This window comes from Peromyscus maniculatus, chromosome 1 (assembly GCF_049852395.1).
Source record: "Peromyscus maniculatus bairdii isolate BWxNUB_F1_BW_parent chromosome 1, HU_Pman_BW_mat_3.1, whole genome shotgun sequence".
NCBI lineage: Eukaryota > Metazoa > Chordata > Mammalia > Rodentia > Cricetidae > Peromyscus > Peromyscus maniculatus.
This window is the reverse complement of record NC_134852.1, coordinates 174089024-174102597: the sequence shown is the minus strand read 5'-3', so window position 1 is coordinate 174102597 and position 13574 is coordinate 174089024. Positions and strand designations below refer to the sequence as shown.

The window sequence follows — 13574 nt, the reverse complement described above, 5'->3', positions numbered from 1 at the left end:
CTAGTAGGGAGGGAAGAAATGAAAAATAGGATATTGGCTGAAATTAAGTTATAGGATTATTATAAAGTCTTTCTATATTGTTGAAATTTCCCATATTTTAAAAAGGCGTTATTTCCCAAAGGCCTTGAGCTTCATGAAGAGAATAATTTTATTACAACAATTTTCCTCAAAGTATAAAGAAACCAATAAAAAAAATCAAAAGCAAAGAGTGTCCTATACTCCAATATTGCCTAAGTTTCCTATTTTAACTCCAAACGTGCCAATAAAATCCACTTTGACAAAGATATAGAATGATGTTTCAGTGATTGAGATCTGCTGTGGATGACCACCAGTTTGGACCTGCTCTGAAGCACTTTGCAAACTACTACTCCAGCACAATAGTTAGTCTCATATTACACCTTATCTATACTCACCAGCATTCTAACTTCTGAAGCATTAGACTATACACAGCACCTCCTACAAAACAAGAGCCCAGTGCTTCTCCTATCTCCTAATAAGGGAGTTAGGAGACCGTCCCCATGTGGTGAATGTGACTACCAAAGGCTCCACATCAATGCATGTGTCATTAACACTCCTCCAGGGAGCAGGAACTGCCATTTTCCTTCCTGATAAGAAGTGAGAAACAGAATTCTGAAGTTACAAAGGTAGTGAAGAGACTGAGCCAGGCTGAATGCTATTAGGGTGAATTTCAATGATAAACCAAGGCCTGTGCCACCCACCTTCAGCTGCTGGCAAAGTTTTAATGCAGTGAAGTGGTTGAGATCTAGATTAGTTTAAACATCCTGTGGTGGGGGGCTGTATCTTCCTAAGAGCAACACATGTCAAGACCCAATGAAAAAGAGTTTCACTGAATAGTTTAAAATGGTGAAGTTAATTAGCTAGCAAATTAATTAGCATAATGTCCCCAATAAGAAATGAAAGAAATAAAAATATATAGTTTCAAGATGTACCAGAAAAATAAAAATATAAGCATACACTATAAAATACCTGCACAGAATGGCATAATATATCTCAAAAAACAATGTTGAGTGAACAAGGCAAATGGTAAATGAAAATCTGCTGCACAGCACAGTCCTCAAGAAATGCCAAGCAGATAAAGCCATAGCATCCATATACCTCTATAACAAATGTGTACTAGAGGTGTCTTTAATTTGGACAAAGGAATAAATGCTGATTTGGGGAAGTCTCTTTCTGAGGAGATGGAATCAAGAAAATAGGAGATGAGTGTTTCATCTGTATCTGTAATATTTTGTTCTTTTAAAGATAGACATTTTTACTTTTTCTTGAGTGTGTGTTGGGATTATCAAGGTGCCTCAGCATTTTCTATTGTTTACATATGGAGATTGTTTATGTTTTCATTTAAAAGTATAGTATAATAAATGGATAGTGAGAGTCAAAGAGACTTGTAAAAGAATTTTCACTGAATAGTGTTCCTTTAAGAAAACAGACACTTGTGTAACTCATAAACCAGTAAGAAAGAAAGAGGAAGTTGCAGTTGCTTTAATAACTGCTAAGAAAAGCCAGCCATAGGACAATTTCTTCAGACTGCACAGCTAACAACCAGCAGACAGGAAGGAGTCTAGCCTCGGCTAGCTCCATTCCAAAGCTACCACAATGTTTGCTAAAGTACATGCAGACTTACTGCCCAAGTTGAGACAACCTGTTTGAGATCAGACCTTTTGGGCAATGTTCTTATTCAATACAGCTCTCAATCCATAATGTCACCATTATAAAGTTCATTTCCAATAAAGCCCAGAAAAATAAACTTTCCAGAAGGGGGAAAAGATCTAGGCAGGTATTAGCATGAATGCTTTCCTTTTTTTGGATTACTTTGTGGTTGAAACTCAGGTAGAGAGAGGGTTTTCATGAATATGCAGCCCTGACACAGAGAGCTTGTCTTGTCATACACAAATTGTCATGTCAATTCTCAATTGTAGACATCCATCTTCAGAACATCCAGAACGGTTCTCACTTTATTAAAGCTTGGGCAATTCCTGACATCCTTTAAGCCTATTTCAGGAGGTCAGAGAAAGACATGAACTGATACTTTGGTGATCTTTGAATTATTCATAAATGCTTCCAGGGGCATACATTCCACTACATGACAACTTGTGAACTCATTCATCAACGTTCCAGAATAAATACCTTCTAAGTAAAACCTACACAAGAATCAGCCCTACAGTCTCATTCTACCAGGCGAGTCCATGAGCATGAAAGAATCACAGCTAGACCCATCACAAGAAAAAGTAAATTTGTAATGTAAATTGAAGTGCAAATGCAAAAAGTAAATCAAAAATAATCCTTTCTACCCCACTCCTGTGGAGTAGTAGCATTGTTATCTGTCTCCTACTTACACTCTTCTTTCCTACCCAAAAAGAAAATAATAAGATAAAAATAAATAAAACATTTTGTTTCTTTTTTCTTTTGAGATCAAAAATCAAGTAACTAATCTCCTTCACATTAATTAAAAACTATTACTTTTTTATGTTGCTAATTGATTGATTCATTCCTGGAGCAAATATGTGACTAACTACTCTGTGCCAGGCACTGTTCAGGGATCTTTGCTGTATCATTGAATAATACAAGACTCTACACTCAGGGGAGCTAATACTCCAGCTGTAATAAGCAAAGAAAGTCATTTAGTGGGAAGTAAAAAGACAGACAGTAGCACCTGCAGTCTGCTTATGAGAGCATCCACACAGCCAGGGCCACAGTATGATTGGTCTTGGTGTTATTTCACAACATTTAGTATCTATCTCCTTGACTCAATTAAAATTAGCATTGGGAAGATGGACTTACTTTTTTCCTGACAACTCCAAGAAAGCTTTTCTTTCTCATGAAGTCTGGTCACTATGTCAAGGAAGCTTTTGGTCCTGATTTTCTAACCCCACCTTTAAGGAGGTATGAACTGTTTAACCTTCCTCCAGCGGGCTCTGATTGTAAAGATAGACTGTACCCTCTGATAGTTGCTCTGCATATCTCTTTTGTGCGGATTAAATTCTCGGTGCTCTTAGAGAAGCTGTCCAGGACCTACCACTGTGCCTGTCTTACTTGCTGTGATAAACACCATCCAAAAAGGAACTTGAGAAGGAAAGTTTGTTTCATCTTACAGCTGGCAGTCCATCTTGAAGGGAAGTCAGAGCAGGAACTAAACAGGAATCCAGAGGCAGGAACTAAAGCAGAGGCCATGGAGGAACCCAGCTCACTAGCTTGCTCCCCGGCTCACTAGCTTGCTCCCCATGGTTCACTCAGCTTTATTTTTTGTACATTTCAGGACCACCTGCCCCGCTCATGTGTGACACTACCCACAGTGGGTTGGGCCCTCTGAGCCCATCAATTACTGGTCAAGGAAACACCCCCAGAGACTTGCATACAGATCAATCTGTTGGAGGCAATTCCTCAGTTGAGCCTACCTCATCCCTGACAACTCCAGCTTATGATAAATTGACAAAAAAAACTAACTTAGTGCCTAAAACTTCTGAGCTTGACAAATGCTAAAAATCATTGTGGGGGGGTGCACAGAATCCAGAAGAGGATGTTCAGTTCCTTGGAGCTAGAAGTACTGGCCTGAGCAATCAAACCTGGGTGCTGGGAACTGAACTCAGGTCTTCTAGAAGAGCAGCAAGTTCTCTTAACTGCCAAGTCATCTGTTAAACCCTAGAGTAAGTTTCTTAAAAACATGTATTCGCTAGAATCCTTTCATTTTTGTCCTTCCAGCCCTCCTTTGCCTTTGCAAATAAAACTGAAAAAGTCAATACATCCAGCTGGTCTAGCCAAATGAATATAATGGTTATAATGGTTCTTTTGCTATTTATAAGTAATTTTTAATGACTAAATTGTTTTTTAAAAAATCTCAGTAAATGATGGCAGGAGAAACTGTTCTGATATATTTTAGAATTGAAAACAAATTTAAAATTGTCATCATGCAGGGATATTTTCCCCTAAAACTTGTTTGAATTACTTTTTTCCTAATATGTTTGTAGCCCTCAAAGATACAACTAAATTCCCATGCACTATAATGATGATGATGGAGAAAAGTATATTCATTGTTTTGCTAATTAGTCAATAGTATTTGCAAAATGCTTAAACAAGATGGGCTATTGCTATTAAATGGATTTCTCTTCACCCAAAAAGAAAAAAAATTATACTAATATGAAAATGCAACTGTATTCCCAAGCAATACTACTCTTTTCCCTTTTTAAGTCTTAACACAGTGAGCAAAAGGCAGGACACAAACATCAACCTGTCAAGAAATGGTTTACTCAGTGATGGACCAGCGCTGCAGGAGATCCCTTCCACTTCCACCAAGAGAGCGCTTTGCAGAACAAGAACAAACCATTAAGGGCTTAATGACACTGTGATGGCATATTGGTTGTTAAAAGGGAAACAAGGATAGTCTGTTTATCCAGTTGCCACTGTTTCTACCACAACCACCATGGACTCACCATCTACGTGGTCCTCAAGTACTTGCAAAAAGAGTTTTTCTGACTTTAACCCTGCCTACTCAGCCTTTCTTCAAGACATTGACAAATCTAGCTGTTAGGAAATTTTATCTTTTAGGCATGACACGGTGACATGTCTTGATACCTTGACATCAGAGCAGTTTAGATTACCCACAGAGACACTAACAAAGACACAAAATAATCAGGTCTGTTAACATTTCCATGGAAGAGATCCAAGATGGCTCATGAGGCATAAGAGGATCCCTGTTTCCCTTAGAACATATAAGCAAGTTAAAAATTGCTGAAGAGGGGGCAGGTCTTCTTTGGTCATGTAGCTACCTATAAGTTGTCCATACATTTATAAATAACTCCCCAATTAAATTTCTTACCTTACCAAGTTAGACTTTCTTTCATTTTTTTCATCTTTTGTAGGTACCATATCTGGGATGGATAGACATTTGTTTATATCTCGAGACACAGGAAAAATCAAGTAATATTTGCGTTGGATAACAAAAGCTAGAAGCCACCTCCTAGGCCCCAAATGAGGACATGAGTCTCAGAAGTGGATCCATGTTTGTACAAGGATTCTTCCTGTATACACAGCATCTCAAGCCCAAGTCATAGCAAGAGGAATGCATTTGGTACCCAGCTGAAATGCACTTGCCTGCTCTGGAGCATTCCTGTTTCCTGTGCTCCCTGCTCTTTCTGCACACTCTCAATTGCCCACTTATCTGCATAAGGTGTGATACTCTGTGTTTGGCACCTGCTGATAAGGGTAATTATAGCATTAGTGGAAGCAAATACGCCATCCAAGGTTGAAAAACAACTCTAATTACAACTGCTCCATCCTTTTACTCTCTCAAACTGTTCTTGTCCCTTTAACACAGAGTTTACTCGGAGATTCAATTAAATCTACATCTATTTGAAAACAAGCCTTTAAATAGTTATGGGACTAGAGGAAATCACCTCTTCAAATTAATAATGCATGCATGCTGAGGTGAGTATTTGATATTCGCAACACCAGGCTGCACCTCCTAGATTATATTTTAAATGCTTTCCATGCATTTCTGTGCAAATACAAAAATAATGGGAAGAGCAAACATACTACTTCAAGGAAAATGCAGTCTAGATCTTATACAATGACCATGAGGAAGTTCTTAAATTATCTTTATACTGTAGACCACTTTAACAGAAATACTATTTAAAAAGCTAATACTCAGAAACTTAATTTGATACCTCAAGTGCAAACATATAATTTCACACTAATCAATAATAAAACAAAACTGGAATGAAATTTATCTGTCTCTATTTTAGTTTCCAGATTTAAAAAAAAAAAATCTAAGACTTTATCTCAGAGGAAAATAATTTCTAAAGGATGCATATTATTAAATATTACTTCACTACATCAGAATTATATGAGTTAGGTATTTGAATATCAAAGGATCATGAATTCATAAACCTTCTATTGAAAACTATGAAGCTGAAAAATAAGGAGAGAAAGGAACATCTCTTGAATGATATAAGAACCAACGAATATTGACTTGTTGGGCATGCTCACTGCTGTGGCCCAGAATCTCAGAGCATGCCCATGGAGTGCCACCATGAAGCCTCAGAACAGCTGCCCCTTTCTCCAGCTTTTGCAAAGACAGTAGCATTTCTGCCTGGCACTGGAGTCAAAGGTTCTCTATGGCTGAGGTCAGGAATGGGTGGGACACACCCACTCTCCTACCCCTGGCTTCCCATACCTCATAAGCACTTTCTCATTACCAAAGCAACTGCCAGAAATGTAACATTTTACTTCTATTGCTAGTATCATGACTGTGCAGGTCCTCAACTTCTGAGAAAAATCTTTACAGATTTGGTGGTAAATCAATAGGAAATCTAACCAAAATCAATTCAAGCAAATCTCCCGTAACACACAAAATACTGTGATTTGGCTCATAAAGAAAAGTTTCTCTTGGTATCCCTAGAACAGTGGTTCTCAACCTGTGGGTCATGATCCCTTTGAGGGTCACATATCAGATATTACATTATGATTCTTAACAGTAGCAAAATTACAGTTATGAAGTAACAATAAAATAATTTTATGGTTGGGGGTCCCACAACATGAGGAACTGTATTAAAGGGTCACAGTATTAGGAAGGTTGAAAACCACTATCCTAGAATGTGACAGAAGTTTCCTTGTTGTAGTAAATAATTTCCATGTCTAGGAGATATGCCTGTGCCTCCAAAGCAAAAGCCAAAAATAACAACACAACCTTTCTTACTCGGGTGGAGTTACAGGTCCTTATATCCCCTGAGTAACTTTAACCAGATTGGACATAAAGCATCATTATTTACTTTAACAAAACCACTACATGATCATTTCATGGTCTCAAAAGAGCCAAGAATGGCATTGAAGCTCCATGTTTAATAATTAACCAATTTCTTCCACATTCATCTACTCTGTTTTCAAAAGAAAGAGTAAAATCTTCACATGATTTATTATTAGGCTGAATGCCACATTGTCTCTGAATATAGACCACAGTGGATAAGACCCACAGCTATGTCAAAGAACACGTTAATGACTCATAAGAACAGCAAAAAGCAACGTTGTTCAAGTTAGCTGTGATCTACAAGCTATTTTTCCGAGATAAAATATGACAAAAGTTGAAAACAGCACCAGATCACATTAAATTACAGGAAAAGCATCTTACCTTGAATTAAGGACTTTAGTAAACATACACCCTGAAAGCATTACCATTCTCTTGTTCCTGAGCTTGCATGAATGTGTTGAGTGTTTCAGTTACTAATGAAGTCAAAAGTCTTTAATCAACAACTAATGAGATCAAACCAGGAGTGAAAACTAAGATTGCAGACCTAAGAATGACAAAAGCTCATTATCTCTGGGGATTTTTAATCTGATAATTAAAAGCATAGCTAGGAGACTTATTTTTGGAGTTTTAGAATAAAATCAATATTGAACTTGCCATGCAATGTGAGAAAAAAAACACAAATTGCTAAGGTTTCAATTAACAAGTACCACAGAGAAATTCTGCACCATCGCCTGCCCTTAGCAAACAGGAGGACATGGCTACTTTTCCAGATGTTTCTGGTTGTCATGGTATCCTAGTATGCCTCACACACAATTTTATTCAAGGCAATAACCTCCAAGGCATTTATTCTCACAAGAGCATTAAATGAAGATGTCATATGGCCCTGATAAAGGCTGTTCACACACCTGTTGAGCAAAATAAAAAACACAGTGTAAGAAGCCCCATAGAATAATATTTAGATGTTTTCTAAGGAAATTAACTTAATTCTTAGTTTATGTAAGTGGTAATAGGTCATTTATCTTTTTTTGCAGAATTTATTTCCAGAAGTCTGTCTTCAGATTAAAATTCTGTTTTAAAGATATTTTCAAGACTGCATTTCTAAGAGAATATTTCTGTATTTGAAATAAAATTAATTGCATATATATGGACTATTATCCATATTTAAATGAAAAACTTGCCAATAAAATACACCAAACATTTGACTGAAATTCTCAAATTTATTGATGTTTTCTGCCTCAATTTTTGTAAACAAGAAAATAAAATAAATGGGCTAAAATTTCATTCTGTGGAACTGCTGTTTACACATGCTACTTTTATGTGTGAATTTTAACCTTTAGTGCAACCCATGGAAACCCATAGAGTGAGTTAACACTTTTCATACTGGAGTTCATAGTATGAGCTATATTTTAATTAATTCAAATTCTCTTCATTATGTAAAATCTGCATGATACCTCTGAAAACATAGGAAAACACATGCTTTGGAAGTTAAAGGCTGTGCGTCCTCCTTGCCTGTGAGCAACAGGAGGCCAATGGAACTGTCTTCTAGAACAGAGCTCTCTCCTTCTGGCATGATGGAAAACCTAATATTTAAATACTAGAAATGCAAACGCAGCAGAAGTTTTCATCAACTGTATTTCTCTACACACACAGTGCCTGTGTTAATTTCACATGAGTGCTTTTATCACACTAATCAGACATTGAAGAGGCGCTAACACATGGGAAAACTGCTTTCTGAATGTCGTACATGTTAAACCAGAGGCGTATAAGCACCTGGGATATTCTTGCTATTCTTCACATGCAAATGACATTCTGCAAACAATTAAACCCACCCATTAAAACAGTGGGGGAGTGAGATGGAAAGAGCAAGTGTTAAGAGAGTGAAATTATGGCATGCCCTTCCTATCATTCCCCCATTCAGCTGATGTTAAGCGAGTTCGATGGCGGGACATAGGCAGACCAGAGCGATAGACTTGAGTCACAGGATGTAGGACAACTCACACACTTCGTCAATTACAAAACTCTATTGATCTGACCGCCAGCCCCTCGCCCATCCAACACTCTCCCCATTACTGTACAGACAGATAGCAGACACATCAAAAGACCCTCTTCTGGCTAAAGAGAGGGGCCCCTCCTCACAAGGACTTTCCCTGTAAGTGGCTCCACAAGTTCCCCAGGCTCCAGCGCCAGGAGGGCAAGTTCAGCACCACGGACAAGGCTCCCGGAGCCATGGGGGCGGAACGATGCTGAGGCTCCCAGCTCTCGCCACTCACCGGTGTCTGCTGCGAGGGCAGTCCCGAGCGCTTGGTGGACCCCTGCTTGGAACTTAACCTTTTCCACGACTCGGCAAACCTGCCCCGGCTGGCGCTGCGGCTGCGCCTGCGGCTCTCCGCGCTGTCCTCGCGGTCGGAGCAACCTCGCTCCATCTCGCCTGCGTCCCTCCACTTCTTGCCCATGCTTAGAGCAAGGAGGTGGCCCGCGCCCCTGGCAGTGCTGGCTGCAGCCGGCGCTCAGCTCTCTACGGCGCCGCCTTCGCCTGGTCGGCTCCCGCCGGAGCCCCGCGCTCGGTATCGCCGCCCGCAGGCTGCGCTTGCGCCCGCGATTGGCTCAACTGGGGCTGGGGCTGCGAGCGCCACCTGCGCCCCAGCCCGCTTCCTTATGCACCCCCAAACTGCTTTCTACCCGCAGCTACCGCCTTCCCGTGGTGGGGGAGAGGGGGGCGCACAGCCCACGCCTGGAGCTTTGGAAGCGCAGCTCTGGGAGTTTCTTGTAGTCACCACACCCCGCCCAAGTCTCAAGGCCCTTGGGGACTTGGGAACAGAAGCCTAGGTCATCCACTGGTGGGTGGGTGGAGACTCCAGTTGGATTAGACAAAGAGGGGAAGCTTGGAACTTTGTCTGCCTTCCTTTCTCTTTCTTCCGTTTCATCTCTTCGCAACAACTGTCTTCAAGAACCCTTGGGAGAATTCAGCTTCATCTGCCTGTCAGGTGCTAGGCTACTTACTCCCTCTGCTTGTCAGGCTACCCCGCTGGGCCCCAGACTAGGCTGCACATTGAAGTTTTATGAATAGATTTTCATTTGCACACACACACACACACACACACACACACACACACACACACGTATATGTTAAATGTAACATGTTAAATGCTGATATTCCTCGGCTGTGGCCTGGGAATCAGGATACTACAAGCTCTCTACTAGGGACTGGGGCATAGCTCAATGGTAGAGCGAGCACTTGCTGGTATGTGCAAGGCCCCAGGTTTGATCTCCAGCTTCTTAGAACTGAGGAGTGGGGAGAAAATTCCCCGGTCAATTGATTCTCTTCTCCATCTACAATTAAGCCCAAGGGTCTGTATTACGGAGCAGTGCTGAAGAGGATTCTGGGAGGAGAAGGGATTGGAACTCTTTCAAGGGACTTGTTTTTCTCTCTCTGGTGGGAACAGGTATGGGGTTTACCCTTTCAGTCCTGAAGAAAGTGTGGCGGTTAGGCTGAGGACAGTGTGAGGTGGGTTCTTCAAGGTGTCACACGTCCCTTGTCGCCTCCTCCTTATGGTTCAGGCCCTCCCCTCTGCTCTCTGAGCCTCAAGTCAGTTGTCTTAAGCTGTGCTATCCTCATGTTTAGTAATGCCTTAAACAGATGAAAGAGGGCCACTGAGGCATCACAGATGAACAGAATCTAAGACAATGCCTTCAATTATCAAGGAAAGGAGGGAGTTAAAATAGTCCCAGGTGAAAAGAATCACCTGGCTGCTCACCCTTTGCAACCTCAGAAAGATACCTTTTAGCTTCTTAATCAAACAAGGGGAAACTATGAAAAGCACACAAGGAAGGAAAGAGGTTGGGAAACACTGTCAGGGACATGGTGCTTTGGTCCTGGCTGTGAAAAATGTCACAGTTGAGTTGGTAGTGACCAGTGTGCTCTTGCAGGGCCTTGGAATCTACTTGTTAGCAGGGATGGCAGGCAGAGCTCTAACACCTGTCCCACAGATGTGCCCCTGTGTTTATAGCTTGTGAGCCTATCCATGTAAACAAAGGGGCTTTTTAAAGCAGCAATCTATGTCTGGAAATCACGTATCCATATTAAAGAAAATGAAACTCTAAACAATGTTTGTGACATCCCAGGGCATTTAATGAGAAAAACCACAGGCTCCATTTTGCATTTATTTGTTTTATGTCTAGGTTCATGGATTTGAAATTATTAGGGACATTTCATGAACTTGCAAATATTCAGACAATATTCCTCCCACTTATGAAAAGAAAACAAAACAATCATGCATAGTTTACAAAGTGCACAGGTATACAAAACACTAATTGAGAGGTATGAAAGTCAAGAAATTAAGACAGAGTAAATATTTATCTTTTCCTTGAGCCATTTAAAAAGAGACACATGGGCATGGCTCCCTAAGAAATGAAAACCCTGTGTGCCACCCTGGACACTTTGCAAGCAAGTTCCCTCTGTTAATATCAATGACGACATCCCTGAAAAGAAGCTGAGGGACCTTCACTAAGATATCCAGGCACATCATCCAATAGCATTCACCTCACAAGAGTTCCAAGTCACCCACATCAGCCCATTAAGGAGAAAATGGCCCTGCCATCAAGGATAGCTGTCACAGATGACCATATCAGCATGTCAATGAGCACTCCAAGTGTCTGGAAGGGTTGTTTTTTTAATGTACTTAGAAAAACTTAATGATGAATCGTGATTGCATATGGCATTATTTTAGCCCTTTGCTCTGAAAAAAAAAAAAAAGAGCTTTCAAATGCCCTTATCATAGAGTACTGTTTTAAATCCTTGTTTGAAGATGATCTCTGCAGTTCTTCTTGCACTTGACAAGTACCAAAAGATATCTGAGAGCTGTTCAAGAGCTGGGTTCCATGTGATGGTGGTAAGCAAGCAGAAAAGCATTCTTTTCACCTGATCCTCTTTCCAAAGTTCCCAAGAGCCAGGAAATGAAAATTTATTATGTCCCCCCATGAAGTTAGCAGAGAATAGCACATTAAAACTAGGAAAATGCTGAAAGGTACTAGCATTAGGGTTAGAAGCCACTGCCGGAGTACCTTAGCTTTCTTGGGAAGGTCACTGTCACAAAGGGAATGATAGCACATTTTAAGAGATGGTACCCTACAGAGACCAGCACCTAGGACAGATGGCTCACAGTAGTTCTAGCCTCTAGCACTGATAAGCACAAGGCATATATTTTATTATTATTAATTATGTGTATGTGTCTGTATGTGAGTTTATAGACCAGAGGCACTGTATCCCCCTTTGAGCTAGAATTACAGGGAGTTATGAACTACCTGACACGGACACCAGGAACAAAACTTCAGTCTTCTGGAAGAGCAGTATATGTTCTCAACTGCTGAGATAATAATAATAATAATAATAATAATAATAATAATAATAATATGATAATCCTTTTAAAGCAAATGGAAAGTATAGAATAAACTTTTTTCCTGTAGTTTCAAACACTTACAGAATATGCAAATCAATAGGCTAGTAGTAAGACTAAAATCATTTATATTGTTTAATGATATAGTCCAATAAAATTAAATGTAAATGTTTAAATTGTCTCGGATAAAATGTAACATTGTGCAATAATCTGGAAAATGAACTTTAAATAGTATTAAAAACAATATTCAGGGGCTGGTGAAATGGAGTGGTTACAAACAGGCACTGCTCGTTTGGATCCCATAACCCATGTTAGGTGTCATAACCACCCGTCCCTCCAACATCCTCTTCTGGTCTCTCCAGGCACCTGCACATACATGGTGCCCATATGTGAACTCAGGCACACATACATCCACATAAAGTAACTAAGTAACTCTTTTTCTTTTAATTCCAAAAGGCGCTATCAAGTAGCAACAGTTCTCCACAGTTCCACAGCCTCCTCCAATCCGAGGCTTATGCTGCTATTGAGTCTGTGCGACAAGAAGAAACTCTTTTCAAAACCCATTTGCTACAGGTCACATGGTGGTGCACTTTGTTGCAAAAAAAAAGTTAATAGAAAATATCTTTCATTTGGTTATTTCCAAGCCTTATTAACCCACAGGCACACCCCGGAACTAACAAGCATACATAAAATGTAAGAGGGGAGGGCAAACAGAGAAAAGGAGGAAAATTACCAAGCTACGTTTGCTTCCCAAATCATCACTACAAGAGATTATTAGTTCAGCCGTTTTAATACCCTCAATTTTCCACATTTGAACCTCTCTGAAATCAGGATGCTCTTTATACTAGATGACATCTCAGATTCGATGGCGTACAGCGCATTGATTCACAGCATCTTGAAGGGAGACAGACACTAAGTACTCTGACTCTGAAGATCTGACGAGCTATCCTTCACCCTCTGCCTCAACACTCAGCCTTCACACCAAATGTCTCTCTTCCCATTAGCACAGCATTTCTTTACTAAAAAGCTTTAAGTTTTATGAAGCCTAGCTTTATAAACTAAGCTGAAGTCCCTCTTTTCTAGTCTTTAATTCCAATTTAACAAATGTCCTTTTCCTGTGAGAATCATCAAGTATATTTGAAGATGGCCTAAGCATATCCCCTGTAATTTCTCTTCTTTGTAAATAGTATTTACCTCCTTCTGCCACATCCTTCCACACACTATAGAACAAAGGCCGACCCAGCGCACTCACATCAGAGGGAAAGCTAAGAATAGTGTTAAATGGACTTGGAGCAACTACTTTGTGAGTCCACTGGAAGCTTAATCTCTATGACTAGGCTCTCGGGGAAGTGGGATTAGTCAGTGCCCATGAAGCAAGAGACAGGATGTAGCATTTCTGTTTAGTCATGATTAGATTTCCTTTA

At 40.2% G+C, this 13574-nt stretch overlaps 1 protein-coding gene across 6 annotated transcripts in view; it reads right to left on the bottom strand.

The window, feature by feature from the left end:
* Positions 1 to 9291, bottom strand: part of Trpm3 (transient receptor potential cation channel subfamily M member 3) — an 848188-nt gene extending 838897 nt beyond the window's left edge. For 5 of the 6 annotated variants that reach the window (XM_042261850.2, XM_006985386.3, XM_006985390.3 and 2 more), the window contains exon 1: positions 9028 to 9254. In XM_042261850.2, coding sequence (XP_042117784.1) covers positions 9028 to 9210 — 183 coding nt within the window. In that variant the 5' untranslated portion in view covers positions 9211 to 9254. Of the gene's footprint in view, positions 1 to 9027 lie in introns of all 6 variants that reach the window. The other variant, XM_006985391.3, reaches the window with a different exon arrangement.
* Between the last annotated feature and the right edge of the window lie 4283 nt (positions 9292 to 13574).